This window comes from Myotis myotis, unplaced genomic scaffold (assembly GCF_014108235.1).
Source record: "Myotis myotis isolate mMyoMyo1 unplaced genomic scaffold, mMyoMyo1.p scaffold_m19_p_13, whole genome shotgun sequence".
In the NCBI taxonomy this organism is placed as follows: Eukaryota; Metazoa; Chordata; class Mammalia; order Chiroptera; family Vespertilionidae; genus Myotis; species Myotis myotis.
In genome coordinates, this window is record NW_023416317.1 from 31,630,635 (window position 1) to 31,648,233 (window position 17,599).

Consider the following 17,599-nt stretch of genomic DNA (forward strand, 5'->3'; position numbering starts at 1 on the left):
AGTGCCGGGCCCCACCTGTGCCAGGCTCTGTGCAGAGCTCCTCGCTACATCGCCTCCTCCCCCAGCTCTGTGAGCACCTCCATTCTGCACATGGGGAGACCACTAACCCAGGAGGGCAGAGCCAGAAACAGCTGAGCCACATGCTAAAGCCAGGCTGCCTGACTCCATGCTGTGGAAATACCTGGAGATTCACTTATTTTTAAATCCTGAAAGAACTGAGAGGAGGGAGGCAAATTCAGTTGGACATATGAAATTGGGGATGGAAAATCAGGAGAGTTCCAGAGATAGATGAGGGCTATGGAAAAAGATGGGAATGATACAAGTCTAGTGCAGGGGTGGGCAAACTTTTTGACTCGAGGGCCACAATGGGTTCTTAAACTGGACCGGAGGACCGGAACAAAAGCATGGATGGAGTGTTTGTGTGAACTAATATAAATTCAAAGTAAACATCATTACATAAAAGGGTACTGTCTTTTTTTTCAATGGTTTTATTCATTTCAAACGGGCCGGATTCAGCCCGTGGGCCGTAGTTTGCCCACGGCTGGTCTAGTGTGCTAGGAGCCAAAACTAAGTCCTCAGGTCAGAAGAGGGAGGCTGGCCAAGGCAGGAGGGGAGGGCAGAGGTGTCCCATTACAGTGGCAGTTAAATGTCTCTGAGGTTTTGACAGGGAATGACCCTTTCCTCACCTCACTCTCTGCAAAGGAGAAAACTTTCCAACCAAGTTCACCTTACTCACCCTGGCCTGCCTCCCTCCTGTCCTCACCTGCCTCACAAGCAGAGAGGGAAAACCATGGGACTTACATACTGGGGTCCAGGGCCCAAGGCCCAGCTCTGCCATACACTGGTTGAATGTCCTTGGGTGTTGCCAACTTCGCTGAGTCTCAATTTCCTCATGTATGGAAGGAGGTTAATGATGTTGACCTCAAAGGATTGGTGTCAGGATTATATGGTAAATTCCTTTGTAAATACAAGGTGCTCTACATATTGGCTAATTATCACTATTAACCTAATAATAATAATAATAATAACAACAGCTAGCGAGATACCAATGACCCATTTTCCCCAAAAGCCTAGGAGCTAAGGAAGAAGCAGAAGCAGCCACTTGTCAGGATCTAGGGTTTTGCCCTCTTTACAAGTTCGCTTGCCAACTACCGAGCTCCTGTTTCTGCTACTGTTTCAAGGATGCTGGCAGAAGACAGGAGACTCCGGGTCAAAGGGAAAGGACTTTGCTACTCACAGCACAGCAAGCAGCATGGACCTCATGCTGCACCATCCATCCTTGCCCCTCAAGTCCTAGGGCGTGACATGGAGTGGCCCAGGTGTATGTGTCACATGCAGTGGGTTTATGTCACAGCTGAGGAACGCTGCTCTTGGGAGAGCCACCGCTTCTATAGACCAAGCCTGCTCTTGGTCGAGGGCACTGGTCGGCAAACTGCGGGTTGGCAAACCGTGCCTTGCGAGCCACATGCGGCTCTTTGGCCCCTTGAGTGTGGCTCTTCCACAAAATACCGACTTCTGCGCATGGGCCATGAAGTTTCAATCGCACTGTACGTGCGCGCCCGCACGTGGTATTTTGTGGAAGAGCCACACTCAAGGGGCCAAAGAGCTGCATGTGGCTCGCGAGCCATGGTTTGCCGACCACGGGTCTAGGAGGTTTTACCTCATGCTTCAAGGTTGCACCTTGCAACCATGACCCTGAGAAGTGGTCCGGGACAAGAGCAGTCAGGAGTGTGTGTAGATCCTCAAGAACGTGTAGGGATTCTCAGAGCTCACGGCATAGTGCTTCTCCTAACACCATCGTCCCCCTCTTTTCCACCACTCCCCATCAAGGGCATTCCACTGCCACTTTCACCTACGGCCCTTGTAGGGGTTCCCTTCTTGCACCCCAAGTCAGATGGACCACGGTAGATGCTCTAACCCTAAGAAAGATCTGTGGGTGGCCATGATGAAGAGAGGGCCCCCCTCCAGGGCGTCTGATTCTTAGGTCTGGGGTGGGGCCTGAGAATATGAATTTCTAACAAGTTCCCAGGGGATGCTGATGCTGCTGGTCCAGCGATCAAGCTTTGAGAACCATTGATACCAAGGACAGAAGCATGGGCTGTGGGGAATCCAGTCTGCCAGTGGCTCATCAGGCTGCATGAGGGCAGGTTCTGACGGAGGCTGGCTGCCCCTGACTGGGGGGAGGCACGGCCAGAGTCCTCCGCTCATCTCCTGTTGTCCTTTTCAGCGTGGTGAACCAGGAAGAAAAGTCGTTTGCCATTGGGGTACAGTTCTTGCTAATGCGCCTGCTGGGTAAGTGTCTGAGACACCCCCTTCCAAAGGCATGGCCCCAGGACATCTGAGGGCAATGGGGTGCAGGGCGGGGATGGGGGAGTCCTCTCTCATCTCTGTTGTGATGAGAGAAGCTGTGCATGATCAATACAACCCCGAATGTCAAAATACTTTATGGGCAGTTTCCTTGGTACTTGTGGTTAAGAAAGAGTTCATCTATGGCGTTCATTCCCAACTAAATTATGTAAGAAAAGGGAAAAGCAGACACAACTGAGCATACCTAATAAAGAATTGAAAGTGGGTATTTTTTTTAACCTCTCTCTCAGAACTCACCATCAGAACACAACCTTGCATTTCTGTCCCAGCCAGAGTGGCAGCTGAGCTCAGCCCTGGTTTCCCTCCCGTTTTACAAAATTCACTCCCACTGCCATTCACAAATGTTCCTCGGTGTATGCGGGGTCCAGTGCGAGCAGCCCAGAGCCCGCGGAGAAATGGGGCAGGGCACATGCAATAGTGCCCACAGGAGGGCGAGCGGCCTTCAGGAGCAGGGCACACACCAGCCCTCCCTCTGGTGCAGGGACTGGAGCAGGGACGTGCGTGGGTCTCACCCCCGCACTGCAGGCTCATCCCCAAACTGTTTACGCTGAACTATCCCTTCTCAACACATCCGGGCACTAGGTAAACGAGGCACTAATACGGAGAACCTTGCAGGCTAAGGAAGGAAAGGGACCAGGTTCAACTGGTACAGCGGTTCTCAACCTGTGGGTCGCGACCATCGGAAAACACATACAGCATATCAGATATTTACATTACGATTCATAACAGTAGCAAAATTACAGTTATAAAGTAGCAACAAAAATAATTTTATGGTTGGGGGTCACCACAACATGAGGAACTGTATTAAAGGGTCGCGGCATTAGGAAGGTTGAGAACCACTGGTAGGACCTAGCGGGTGAGCACTGCAGGGAGGAGTGTGGCAATTGCAGCGGAGGGACTTCAGTTACTATCGAGGGTACTTTCTGACCTCAAACGCTGAGCTTCACAGAGCCCACTGCGAATTCTTACCCGGGAGCCAGGTCGGCACTTGGCCCTGCAGCGCCTTCCATTATCATTATCATTCTGGGGAGTGTCGGGGTGTGACCTCCTGGGCCGCCTGAGTGGGAGCCTTTGCAGGGCCCTCACCGACTGAGATTGAGTGAGGTGCTCAGATGGTGAAGCATGAACCAGCTTCACAGAAAGCTACTCTGCTTCCCAAGGTTACAGTGATTCCTAGAGGCAGGGCAGAGCTGTACTCACACCTGTAACACACAGGGGTGGGGGTGGGGGGGCTGGCTCCCCACCTTGCCAGGCATCTCTGCCGGCAGCTCCATGTGACCTGAGCTCTCTGAACTCTCTTCTGTTGATGCCAGCCTGGCTGCCCTCTCCAGCCCTCTACGGCCTCACCATCGACTACTCCTGCATCCGGTGGAACTTGCAATGCTCAGGGCGGCGAGGGGCCTGCGCCTACTACAACAACGATGCTCTCCGAAACAGGTGAGGGCCGGCACGTCGTGTGTCAAGAATGCCTGGCGCCAGGCCCCAGGCCTGAGCAAAGGGCCGTCATCTGTTCTGGTGGCTGTTGTGGGGGCTGTCAGGCTTCCGAGGGAGAAGACCAGAGGGGAGCTGCCATAGTCAGGGAGCAGGGGCCACCGGTGATGGGCATCTCAGGGCTTGCAGAGAGCCAACTAAGCAACAAGACTTGGGGCTACTCTGATGTGATCCCCCAACCTGGGATCCCCAAGGCCCTTGGGAGGGACAGCAGCAGAAAGAAGTGTGTCCAAGGGAAAGGGGATGGTTGAAGTCCAAAGGCGAGGCTGTGACTGGAATGGTGATACCAGGCCAGCCTGTCACTGCTCACAAAGAGGCGGCCCCATCACAGCTCCTAAAGAGGTCAAGGGCAGGTGGGTCCAACCTGCCTCTGTGGGTCTGAGCCCAGCTACAGTGCCACTGAGTTCTGTACCCCTTCCAGCCACCTCACCTGCTGCCATCATCACACAGACCAGAAACAGGGAGGAGAGTGGGCTTGAGGGGGGGGGGGGGGCTCTGGGAATGGTGTCGAGTGAAACAGAAGGCCAGGAGGGCAGTGAGAAGGTGCCCTTCTTCTGGCTTGCTGGGAGGAAAGGACCCTCAGGGCTGGCTGGGCTGCAGTGTTCCTTTGGCCCTCTAGGGGGCGGCGGTGCAAGGACAGGGCCACTGGACGAGGCTCAGCCTGCTCACAGGGAGGCTTGTACCCTTGCGGATCAAAGGAATGGGGAAAATAGTCAACACCTAGGTGGTGACAGAGCCTTACCTGAGTCATGACAACACATTCCCTGGGCCGCTGGGAGAATGATGCTGCTCTTCCTGTTGGCCCTGGGGCGCAGGCTACAGAGCCTCCACAGCCCCTCACCCGTCCTGTGTCCTCCTGCCCACAGGTACCTGGGCCTGCAGGTGGGCTACAAGGTGCTGGGCACGCTGCTGCTCTTCTTCATCAGCTGGCGGGTGAAGAAGAACAAGGAGTACAACGTGCAGGAGAAGGCCTCGGGCCTCATCTGAGCGCCTCATCGGAACCTTGGCCCTTGCCTGGCACTTCTGGCTCCAGAGCGTGGACCTGCCCTTCCATGCCTGCCTGTATTTACTAATATTCATATGTCATTTCCTTTTTGTTTTTTAAATAAGAAAACAGCCCCAGTCACCATTTGCCTTCCCTGCCTCCTCCCAAAGGCTCCCACTCAGGCTTACTGTGCTCCTGGGCTGGGTGGGCACAGAGCTGCAGGGCGGGGTCTTCACTGGCTCCTTGGGAGGGACCCACATGCCCACGTGCCCCTCAGTGCTGGGTCCTCCAGAGAGGATGCCCCCGGGGCAGCCCTGACCAGTCCTGTGGGGAGGGAATGGAGGGTCCTAAGTGGAGAGATAAGGGGTATCTACCCAGAGAAAGGAGGGAGTGGGCTGAGTGGGCTAGGGGATGGGGGAGCCTGCCTGTAGCCCCCTTTGCATCTGGGTTCAGCATCAGCACAGAACACAAACAGGGCCGGCTCCCCTGCTCTCAGACCCTCCTTCCTGCCCCCAGAGGCCATTGGGGAGCTGCCATGTTGGGAAGTTCAGCCAGCTGGTCCCCTCCAGTTACCACACTCAGGCACTAGAGCAGGGACCCAGACACCCAAGGATAGGCCATCCAGATACTGTCCACGTTAATTCTAGGCCCTTCTGTACCTGGGCCCGTGCCTGTTTGTCTCTGTCTTTCTGGGGGGATATTTCAAACTATGAAAGCCACACCACCGTGAAGACCCAAGGAAGGCTGTGCAATGGTCCTGCTGCCCAGCCCCCCACCCCCACAGTGTGGGGACAAGACCCCTCATCTCAGACGGGTGGGAAGACCCTCTGCCCGTTTCCCTGGGAGCAGATGAGGCAGCTTCCTACGGGCTTCCCTGTCCGAACTTCAGATGCCACAGAATAAAGAGAGGCAGCCCAGATGTCAGCAAAGCCGGTGACAAAGCTGAGGGAAGGTCCAAAGCTGCCAAGCTGGGTGGTGAGCTGCAGCCCACAAAACAGAGGCTGGCGAGGTGGACTTCCGTGGTTTCACACACACTTGTTTTCATCAATGTTTTCTGGCCTCATCTCACTGCCTCCAGAGGTGGCGCCCTCTATGGCCTGAGTCGATACTGCAGCCGTGCGGTAGAGGTTCAGCGTTAGAGCCAACACAGGAGGCCTTCCAGCCACAAATATATGTGTTGGACTTCCAGCCCGGCAGTGCTAGTACAGGGTTCTCCACCGAGCTTCACTGGGATCCCACCTGCCCTCTCTCCATCCACACGAGGGCTTCCTCCCAGAGTGTGCAGCGGGGGGAACGGGGAAGGCACAGCAAAAATCCGGAGATTGTCAACAGGATCTTGGCCGTCCATGGTGCCCAGACTGACCCTGCGCGTGTCCTCTGGGCAGCTGGGCACTGGTCACTGCCACATGTGCATCTCTTAAGGCCACTCCTCATGGAAGACTCTTCCAGGAACATATCAGAAGCGACCTCTGCAAAGGCCAGAAAATTGTGTCAATGGCCAAACTGCCAGGAGACTGAACTCGGTGAAAGCCACGATCACAGCAGCCTTATTTCCAAAGCCACCAGCCTTATTTCCAAGACCTCACTCAGGAAGGGAGGCTCCACACAACCTCGGGGGCCAGGTTCAGCATTTAAAGTGGTCCTGCTTGGAAAATGATTCCCTGCAACTAACACTGGTCTTTCTTGCCACAATTTAAGCTCTGAAGGCACTGCCGTCTGCTGAGTTCATGAACAGCGAATGCCAACCTTCAGATTCTGGAAGATCAGTCGCCCTCCCAAGCCTTTATTCTATGGTGATGTTGCTATTAATATATTATAATTTTGCTATTGACGTAAGTTGGTCATGAATTTGTACTGTCGTGTGTATCTATCTGTCAGAGAGCAGGCAGAACCTGCACCTTCTGGCCAGAGGACCCTCAGGGGTCCATGGTCATGGGGATCAGAAATAATGCAACTCTCAACCCATCATCCTGGTCCAAAGCAGACAGCAGGTGCTTCTTGCTCCTTCAGTGACATCCTGCAGGTAACTGTCAAAGGCCCATAGTGCTGGGCTCTCAGAAGGCCTGATCCCGGCCCTTGAGTTAATTTCCAAAGTGGGTTTGTCGTGAACAGCTAAGTCCATAATATAAAACAGAATTAATATCATAATCATCATTGATCACTTGGTTGCAGCCAATACTACCACTCCCAAATCTTTCCTCCCAACTGCCAGCGGGGAATATAATGGTGTCACCTTCATTCCACTTCTACAGCAAAGCTTAACACACTTCCTTGAGTGCCAGACTCTCACAGAGGATGCTGTTGACATGCAGATTTCTAACTTCCTCCACCCATCCTCAGAGTCTATTTATGGGTGTCTGAGGGGGACCCAGGAGTGGCACTTTAACCGGATCCTTGTGTCAGGCTGATGTGGGTGGTTGTGAAACCTTGTGTGGCAGGTCCACAGTGCAGCCCTGCTTTGGGGATGCCCGTGTGTGCTTAGGCCACTGAGAAATTGGATAGGTCTTTGGTGAGCCCAAATGGGAGTGAGGGATGACAGGGTGAAGGGGTACCAACAAATCTGATTTCCTGAAGGGCTGCAGTCAGGAGCTAGTGGGCATGTAACACAGTCCAAGAGCTCACATTTATTGTATTGGGCTCTTACCAGTACTGAGAGTGGGATTCTCACTCTCCAAGCTTGAGAGTACAAAATGTGTCACAGTTATTTCTTTAAATCAGTTATGTCTGACTTCAAACCCTCACTCATCCTGCTGGCTGGCTGGCAAGTCCATGCCAGCCGTCCTTGGGGCTGGCTCCCAGCGCCATCTGTGGGCTGTTGGGTCCTGCCACTGTCGATCTTTGGTTCTTTCCCAGTCTGAGGCCCCCTCCCCTGCTTCTCCCCTGAGCCTGGAGACACTGCAGAGACCAGATTCCAGCTTAGAACCATCTCCCTGTGCACATACCACCAATGCTGTCCTCCCTGGGCAGTCCTAGGCAGCCCACCCCTCCGCTCCAGTCCTCTCCCAGTCCCTCAGGGATGAACAAAGAAGCCAGGAAAGGAAGGGTCTGCAGGAAACTTTTTATCCCATCCTTCCTTGAACCTTCTTGGCAAAGAGAGGAAAATGCAGTGAGAATTGAATGCCATGTCTCCCTAAATCACTCTTTGTCTCAAAGCCCTCTACGGTGCTCCTCACCATAGCCTCACAATGGAGACCAGACCGATCTTAAGGCCCCATTTGAAGAGGAGGACTCTGAAATCAAGGCAGTAACCATTGTGGCCAACTTCATGCAAATAGTAACTAGTCAGACCTGAACTCAGACCAGGCTGTCCAGCCCTCTCTGCTCCAGCTCCAGCACCAGCTCTGTCTCCCCTGCTGAGTTATCCTCAACTTGCGAGGAGGCCCCTCTATTCCCACTGAAGTTCACGGGCCCATGGGATGGAGGTGAGGGAATCTACTGAGGGCCACGTAAGATGGGTCATGGAGGTGGGGAGAGCCAGGTAATAGCTCACTTACCCACCTTCTTACTTCTTCAAGTAGCCAGATCATTACGACTGTTCACTAACCAGGGTCACCTAGCCCTACAGCACTGTGAGTTAAAGGAGAGTTGCAGAGAAAGGGGGACAAAGAGGAAAGGCTGCAGGGAGACAAGGCCCTGAGGATCTGCACAGGGACCTTCAGGGGAACACTCCCACCTGGTGAGGGTTCGCAGCTTCTTGCTCAGGAAACAAAGCCTCATTGTGATATCTTTTTCCCAACCAGCCTCAGAGATGGAGAGATGCATTTAAGCTGGGACTGAATCCAGTCGGTATCAAATTGATATTAAAATATTATATTACAGATTCCCAAAGAGATTGGCAGAGTGTGTGTGTGTGTGTGTGTGTGTGTGTGTGTGTGAGAGAGAGAGAGAGAGAGAGAGAGAGAGAAGAGAGAGAGAGAACTCCTATCTTTTATAATCACAGGAACTAAATACCTGGGAGAAATGTCTGTCTCCTACCAAGAACATCAGAATCATTATAACCTTCCTCAGAGATTAAATATGTAAACAGGTCCTGGGCAGGCCTTTGGCAAATCCTAAGTGAGAGCAAGTTTTTCTCTCAGGACACACCCTGCCCATTCATCCACTCTTTACCTGCCCATCCCCACTCCGGCACAGGGCTCACCCTGTCTTGCTGAAGTCCTTGCCCTCCAGGCACCTGCTGCTCCTTGACAATAATAATTGAAATGTGTATAGATCTTTACAGTTCACAATGCCATCCATTTAGCAAACTCCTTTAAGGGTAACTCAGTCAGATAGGCTTGGCCTCGCTATGGAAACAAACCTCACTCATCTGTCACGTGACACAACAGGAGTCCATATCTTGCTCAACTGAAGTCCACTGTGGGTCCAGGTGACTCTCCAGGGCAGTGGCCTCCACATGGCGGCTCAGTAATCCAGACCGCTTGGATCCTGAGGTCCCTCCATTTCATATCGATGCAGATAGATATGTAATTGAATTCAGAGAGAAAGGGAGAGGGAGAGAGAGAGAAACATTCCAGGCAAAGGTAAGGCAGCAGGAAAACCTGCGCAAGTTCTGAGAATTCACTGCCCACGAAGGTGAGGCCTGGAGAGGCAGTTAGGTCCAGGCTCAGAGGCTCCTACAATGTCTTGAGGGCTGGCTTACACGAGGCCAGCAAAAGGAGGGCCAGCCTGGTCCTGATCCTGGGTCAATGCATGGCTACCTCTTCCCACTCAGGGCTTGGAGAACAGCTCAGAGCCCAACCAGTGAGTCCCAGGAGGCACTCCTGGCTCAGGGTGCCCTCCTGGAGCCTTCACTGGCAGGAACCCTGAGTGTGCCGTGCTGTACCCTGGAGGAGCTGTCCTCTGTCCTCCCTGCACACTCACGGGGAGCCTCCACCTCCACCTCACATGCTTGCAGGAACCTCCCTCTTGGCCCAGGCTGTCCCATGCTCTAAGGCCAGGGTGGAGTGAAAGCTGCTCTATCCCTTCCCTTCCCTCCCACCTCCTCTCTCCCCACATCTGGCACTGGAACCCCAGGCTTGCAGCTGGAAGTCAGGAGACTCAGTGTCAGGAAGAGTGGAACAACTAACTTAAAGGGGCATCTATTCAGGCCCCCAGGTGTGTTGCTCACCCCCTTCTCTTGGCTCTGTGGCCCATTGACGTGCCGTACACCAGGCATCCCTTTTTATGGACACCAAATCCGTAAACGTGGCCTTGGAGGTCCCAGGGGGTGGCAGCAACATTTGTTTAAAACTTGGTCCTCGGTACCCCTCACAGCCTGGGAGATGAGGATGAGGCAGAAGCTCTGCCTTGGCGCACAAAGGGGAAGGACCCAGGCAGGTTTCACACTGTCCCTGACTATTGGACCCGAGCCCCTTCCCCCAGACGCACGGAGTCTCCGGAAGGGCTCCTGAAGCCCCTCAATAGCTCAGGCGTGCTGAGCGCTCAGACACTGTCCTAAGTGCTTTCCATACGTTTGTGCCTTTGATTGTCACCAAAGCCCTATGAGATGCAGTGATCACACCATTTCACAGGGCGGGAACCCTTCGCTCCTTTTCTCTCATTTCCAAGGAGAAGGAGGCAGAGTGGCAGTCGGCCACCAGGGGGCGCCGCCTCATTGGCAGGAACCCCGCAATGAGACGAAGAAGGAGTTGCCACGCCTGCGGGCGAAGGGACGCGGGGGAAACCGGCTCTGCGTCCGATCCTACAGTGTTGTCCCCGCCCCGACCCCCCCACCCCACCTCCCACCCAGGCTACCCGGCCCCAAGCCTCCGACAACCCACCTTCCCCGCCCGGCGCGCTAGGTCCTGCGGAGCTTCCCCCGCGCCGACTCCATTCCCACGTCCCCCTCTTCTAGCCACCCCAGCGTGTTCAGAGTCTGAGCTCGCCCGCTCCTGCTCACCGGACATGATCTTGAAAGATTTTCCACTCTCCCTCTCCCGCGACAAAGCACCACTTAGTCTGTCTGTATTTACAGGACAAACATGTAATTAACACATTAGAGTGCCAGCGAGCACACACCGCTTCCCCCACGCCTTTCGACCCGTCGTGGGCAGGGTAGTCACCCAGACCACAGTGTGTCCTTACAGGGGGCTCAGGTAGCCTCTGATCCTTCGTCCTCCAGTTCCCAGAGCATCTCCTGGAGCCTGGCCCTGGGTTAGGAGCGGTCTTCAGCGAGAGACCGATGTCTGTATCTCCGGCACTGCCCACTGTGGGGAGTGTCCAAGTGCCCATCCTGTCACAGACTCAGGCACTGGGCAAGTGCTGGGCACCAGGCTTGTGGGGTGAACAAGACAAATAGAATCCCTTCCCCCTTGGAATTTACAATTTGGGAAGGAAGACAGACAGCCAACAAGGCACACCAGTTGTGTGGTTACCCATCCCAGGTGCAATCGCGCCGGGAAGGAGAAGTGCAGACAGACCGATGGATACCTGCATGGCAATGCAGGGGTAAATGGGGGCATGTGATGGCATCACCAAGGTGATAAAGGCTGGTTCCCTAAGAGATTGGGGATCAGGGGCAGGAGGGGCAAGTTTGTTAATCAGGGACCTTAGAGCAAAGGTGTTCTGGGCAGAGGGGACTGCTGGAGCGAAGACTCAGAGATGAGAAAGCTTGATGTATGTTTGCATGAAAAACGGGAGGTAGGTAGTGCACACAGTTGCAAGTGGATGGAGGTGAAGTGTGCTGGGAGGGAGGGTGTACCATGCACACCGCCTTTAGTAACTGGGGTAGTGCCTGTGCATGATGGGAGCCACTGACAGACTTTTAACAGAGGCAAGGTGCAGCCAGATTTCTGGGTTTAAAAGGCCAATGGGGCATGTATACTTGAGAAAGGGAGTCTGGCTGGCAAAGGTAGGGAAGGAGGCCTCCTTCTTGCCATCACGGCCACTGAGCAGGGAGAACTGGCACTGGAGATCAGAGCTGGGATGCTCTAGCGCCTCGGTTCTCAACCTGTGTGTCGCGACCCCTTTGGCGGTTGAACGACCCTTTCACAGGGGTCGCCTAAGACCATCCTGCATATTAGATATTTACATTACGATTCATAACAGTAGCAACATTACAGTTATGAAGTAGCAACGAGAATAATTTTATGGTTGGGTCACAACATGAGGAACTGTATTTAAAGGGCCAGAAGGTTGAGAAGCACTGCTAGTGGGTCCAGAGCCAAGGGCAGGACCAGCAAGCAGTGGGAACGTCCCCGAACGTCCTGGTGGCCAGGCTGCGTGCTGCCCAGAGTATGTACTGGTGTACTGAAGCTGGTCCCTGCACCAGAATGTGCTGTTCACAAGGCAGACCGTCTGTCCCTGGGCCCAGAGCAAGGGTTCTAACTGGCCCACATGACATTTATATTCTTAAATTCAGTACAAACATTGGGAGAGTTTGCATCGTGGATTTTCTCCTGAAAACCCTGGGCCAGCACTCCAGCGTGATAGCAAGGGACTGGAGCTGATAGAGACCTCCCCTTCAGATGGTCCCTATACTCCTAGGGCTGCTAAGGTCCCCAGGTCACTGCTTAGCCTCTGTAGGTATTTGAATTTTCATACATACACACACTCTTTAAGAGTCCAGCTAAACCACGAGAAACCCAGGTGAATGTTGGAAAGGACCAGTGTAGGTCTGGGGGACCTGGAAAAGAAGAAAAGGGCTGTGTTTGTTTTTTAATCCTCACCTGAGGGTATTTTTTTTTATTATTATTATTCATTTTGAGAGAGAGAGCAGGGGGAAAGAGAGAGAGAGACATTGGTGTGAGAGAGAAACATCAACTGATTGCCTCCCCTACCAACTGGGGATTGAACCCACATCCTAGGTATGTGCCCTGATCTAGAATCGAACCCACTCCAACCAACTGAGCCACCCAGCCAGGGCTTGCATACATTTTTTTTTTTTCAAGGAAGAAAGCTTATGATTAAATGTCTTATTCTCCAAAGACTCTACTTAGTTTATACACTCTCAGATTAATTATAACATGGTCAGAGGAGACATAGGCAATGACTACTTGTCCAGGGGTTGTGAGCAAACTTAATTTCCTATCATAAATGGAGTTTGCAACTCTAAATGAACACTTTTTTTTTTTTTATAACAAGCATCTTGATAACTACACTTTTCCTCTAACAAACATACAAAATAAAACAAGCATTGCTATTTCTAAGGATTACATTCCAAAGAGAATTAACAGTAAGCCTAGAGTTAAACTGTGAAAGTTTAGAGAGCATGCCTGCCAATAAAGTCCTCAAGGTAATGATGACAAGATTACAGCAAGCAGAGAATTAATTTTTTTAAAAATTTCCCTCTTATATGAAGGAAAACCAGTATGAGTTTTATAAAAGGAATGCATACTTACTATAAATTATTCAAGCACTCCTAGAGGTTAAAAAATTCAAATGCCACTGCTCATAAATAATTAGCAGTTAAAGGGGTATCATTCTAGAATCTTTTCATGCTTGTGTTCCAGAAAAGCAAAACAGGTGCATTGAAATATTTTGATAAATATGTGATTGTTTTATATATACTATTTGTAATGTTATTGCATTTCATTTTATTTGTATATAAAACTTGAGAAAGGAATCTGAAAGAATAGTAAAATTTCAAATAAATGTTTATTAGCCTCAAGAGATTTTATTTTTAAAGATCCTTCTATAATTACAAAAATACTTTGGAGGAAACAAAACACATTGAGTTTATAGTAATCATTGAGTTTATAGTAATCATGTAAGTGTTATCATTTAACTCCCTGATGTGAAAGATCAGGACATTACATCCAGAACCTTCCTTTCCCCTCCCCCACATCTTCACATATTGTGATATTAATATTTAAAGGCACACCGTGTTTACATTTTAGTTTGTCAAATGTTTGTATCAATATTATTTCACTGTTAAATGTTTCCAAATCTTACCACAGCCTGTCTCTGGCTGCCTAAAAAAAAGAAAAAAACACAACCCAATGATAGAGAAACTGCAGAAACGAGATGGAGGAGTTAATATGAAACTATGACTAACCGCTGAGGAAGCTAACGCTGGGGTGAACCCATGACAAGTTAGGAGGACTCTGAGGTGGGGGAGGCAGGTACAGAGGTGGGAAGATAGGGAAAGGGAGAGATTTTAAGTTCTGTTCATGCTTCTCTCCCACAATATCCCAGGGAAGGTGACTGGTGGCCTCAGCCACTGGCAGAAAGAAATCAATGGCAAAAGCTTGGCTGCTCAGGAATGCCAGAGCCATCTCAGAGCCATGCTGGGTTGAGATTCTGGTAAAAAACAAATGCAGGCTGACCAGCTGCCCAGGCACTTATTCTTCCATGCCATTTCCTCCAATCCCTCATGGATGGCAGATGAGCACTTCAAGGACAGCCGATGTTCTGCTCATGAATGGTGGCTGACCATTCTAAAGATCTTATCTCCTTTAAGTGCTTCTTTCCACCCTGCTCCCCCTCCCCCAAAGATTTAAAGAGGAATCCCAGACTAGAGAATTTTCTCTGTGAAAGGAAAGCAAAAGGGATGTTGAATAGCAATTCTGGAGGACCTGAGGCTCTCCATCCTGGGACTCATCCCCACCCCTTCCTTCACAATCACCAGGAGGGACAAAAACAGACTTTCACTGTAGCCCTGACACATTAGCAGACTGGGCGACTGATAAACCACAAGGGAAACGAGCTTACTAGCCAAAAGCAGTAGAGACCTGAGGAGTAAAACCACCATGAAATATATGCAATCGACTGAACACAATGCACAGATCAGGAGTGTAAAAATACGTATAAACGATATAACAAATATATTCCCAGATATAAGAGAGAATATTGAATAAAATGAAGAAAGAACAAGAAGCAATAAAAAATAAAAATAAAAAAAGAACCCAGTGCCTCTTTCGATGGGAGAATAAGTAACTCATTCAGAACACCAAGAAAAACTAGATACAATTTTTAAAAATATACTTGAAGGTATTGGAGAGAGAACACAGTAGTCAAGGAGTGGACCTGGATCTTGGAGAAAATGGGAATCCAGAAAAGTGTGCTGCACATTTGGACGACTTCTGCCCCGGGGGCATTTATTAATTCAGACAAGTCAGCTGAGAGCTAAGCAGTGTTTTAGTCTGTTTCAAAGGCGTGAGGTAAAAAGTTATAGAGTCTAGGGCTCATGTTGGGATGAGGACCCAAATATCTGTAGTATCGTAAGTCTGAACTGCAAGTAGACCTGCTCTCACAGAGATTTCAGTCCAGCCACAAATCATCTCAGTCTCTGAAACTGGATTCTTAAAAATACCAGTTTGCTAGAATTTCTGAGAGCCTGGCATAAACAAATGCAAGTCCTTAGAGAAAGAGAACAGGTCCTCTAAGTCCTAGGTTTCAAATATGCAAACCTGCTGTGAGAAGTCACTGCAAACCCACCAGAATATCTAATATTAAAAGACTTGCAATATTAAATGCGGGCAAGGATGTGAAATATTCGAACTCTCACATTCCACTGGTGCTTGTTATATTTACAAAAACAAACACGTACAAGAATTTTCATAACAGCGATATCTGTAATAACCAAACATTGGAAACAACTGAAATGTCCCTCTACAATAAATGGATAAATAGACTGATATAGTCACACAATGGAACACTATATAGCAGTGAAAATGAACAGCCCTTTTTAAAAAACTTAGACCACCTGGCGGTAGGACAGTAAGAAGGCAGTTTTGTGCCAAAGCCGGTTTGGCTCAGTGGATAGAGCGTCGGCCTGCGGACTGAGGGGTCCCGGGTTCGATTCCGGTCAGGGGCATGTGCCTAGGTTGCGGGCATATCCCCAGTAGGAGGTGTGCAGGAGGCAGCTGATCCATGTTTCTCTCTCATCGATGTTTCTGACTCTCTGTCTCTCTCCCTTCCTCTCTGTAAAAAATCAATAGAATATATTTAAAAAGAAAAAAAAAAGGCAGTTTTGTAAAGCCTCCATTAATCTGAATGCCTGGGAGAGCTTCTACTCTCGGCGTCAGCTCCTTGCTCTCTGTGCCTTAATGGGTCAGGTAAACACAGAGGCGAATGGGTGGTTGCAGCCCTGACCTCTGGCAGCTCACTCTCCATACACCTAGTTGTTAGGGCAAGGAGTGGTGTTGTCTACCGGCGGCCCCGGGGTCAAGGAATCCAGGGCACTGTCCTCGAGATGGCCGAGATGGCCGTGCAGATATCTAGGGCGTCATCGCTCTTTCTCTGCCATAGGGCAGCTGATTTAGGATAAAATGCGCCCCGTACTGGTGCCTCTTCTCTGGCGGGCCAGGTCCGCTGGGACACCTATGGCCCACCGAGGCGCCCAGAGGAGGGATCTGGGCCAAGAGAATGGCTGGGGGGGTGGGGGGGCAGAGACCACAAGGGGTGACAGCAGAGCCCTCCGCACACACACAGCCCACCACACCCTGGCTCGCCCTCCACCTCCTTTCCTTTGCGCCCTCTCGGGTGGCTGCGCTGTGCATCGGCGTCGCGCGAGGGGGAGGAAGGGACTGGCACTTGGTTTAAAGACCAGAAGCAAATGTCCCCTGACAATTTCATGTCATTCTTCTGGATTCAAAGGAGGGGTAGAGTGGTGAAGACAGACGCAGAGGGGCAACGAGAGACGGCCCGATTCGGGGTCTGCCGGAAGCAGGGCGAGGCGGTTCTCTCCCGCCCGGGTGCGGACTCCGGGTGGGCGGACCGACGCCCCCAGCCCCGCAGAGCCGCGAGCCCCGCATGACATCAGAGGCCGGGGAGCGCGCAGAGCGCAGGCGCCGGCGGAGGAGGGGGCGGGAGGAGACGGAGCCGCGCGGCCGGGAGAGCGCTCCTCCGCCCCGCGCCGTCCCTGCGCCCCGCTCCGCTCGCGCCTCGCCGTCCGCGCCGCGCCTCGGGCAGCCAGAGCGCGCCTCTCACACCGCAGCGAGCGCCGCCCGCCCAGCCCAGCCCAGCCTTCCTCCTCCTCCCGCTCCTCCGCCTCCTCCTTCGCCGCCGCCGGACACGCAGCCGCAGGCCGGGGCCGGGACGCAGCTGGGGCGGCAGGGACGCGCGCAGCCAGCCCTTCCCCCTCCGGCTCCCGCACCGCCGGCCGCCTCCCCGCGCCCTCCTCCTCTCCCCTCCCGGCTCCTTCGCTTCTCCTCCTCCTTCTCTCCCGGCCCCGGCTGCCAGCACCATGTCCGCAGGGGGAGATTTTGGGAACCCACTGAGAAAATTCAAGTTGGTGTTCCTGGGGGAGCAGAGCGGTAAGTACCCCGCTTAGTCTCTCGGCGTGGCGCCGAGTCGTCCCCCGCCGCCAAATCGCCCACCCCTGTGGGACCCCGGCCCCGGCTGGGAGAGGCCCCTCCACGCCCGGGTGGAGGGAGGGATGGGCTCTGAAGGTCGGGGCGGCTCGGGCGGGGCCGGGCAGGGGAGGGACCAAGGATAGAAAACGCTGGGGCCAGAGATGGGGGTGACAGTGGGATCTGGGGTGGGGGCTAGGGGTGCGGGTGCAGGTGCAGGTGCAGGTGCAGGGCAGCGGGGCGGGAGGGCGGAGGCTCGCTCGGCGGCGCAGACCGAGGCGTGCAGGCGCCGGGCTCGCTGGCTCGCTGGCTGGCTCGCATTGCGGCAGCGGCTGCGGGCGACCAGGCAGGTGGCGGGGCGCTGGCGGGGGTCGGGAAGAGGACAGACGCCCCTCTTCGGGGAAAGAGGTGGGTTTGGCGTCTGCCGACCCCCCGCGCAATGCACCGGAGGGGTTTCCCGCGGACCCTGCCCGCAACCATGCGTCCAGGCCCAGAGGCAAAGGGCGGGGGACGGGGGTAAAAACGGACTCCTGCTTCCTCT

The 17,599-nt window shown here is 52.7% G+C and overlaps 2 protein-coding genes across 7 annotated transcripts in view; both read left to right on the forward strand.

Moving 5' to 3' along the window:
• SLCO2A1 (solute carrier organic anion transporter family member 2A1) overlaps positions 1–6,679 on the forward strand; it is a 79,837-nt gene extending 73,158 nt beyond the window's left edge. For 2 of the 5 annotated variants that reach the window (XM_036332550.1, XM_036332547.1), the window contains 3 exons: positions 2,228–2,292; positions 3,681–3,804; positions 4,725–6,679. In XM_036332550.1, the coding sequence (XP_036188443.1) occupies positions 2,228–2,292; positions 3,681–3,804; positions 4,725–4,845 (310 nt within the window). In that variant the 3' untranslated portion in view covers positions 4,846–6,679. Of the gene's footprint in view, positions 1–1,069; positions 1,322–2,227; positions 2,293–2,597; positions 3,639–3,680; positions 3,805–4,724 lie in introns of those variants that run through there. The other 3 variants (XR_004971553.1, XM_036332548.1, XM_036332549.1) reach the window with 3 other exon arrangements.
• A 9,914-nt stretch (positions 6,680–16,593) lies between these two features.
• RAB6B (RAB6B, member RAS oncogene family) overlaps positions 16,594–17,599 on the forward strand; it is a 46,477-nt gene continuing 45,471 nt past the window's right edge. For both annotated transcript variants that reach the window (XM_036332559.1, XM_036332558.1), the window contains exon 1: positions 16,594–17,022. In XM_036332559.1, coding sequence (XP_036188452.1) covers positions 16,953–17,022 — 70 coding nt within the window. In that variant the 5' untranslated portion in view covers positions 16,594–16,952. The remainder of the gene's footprint in view (positions 17,023–17,599) is intronic.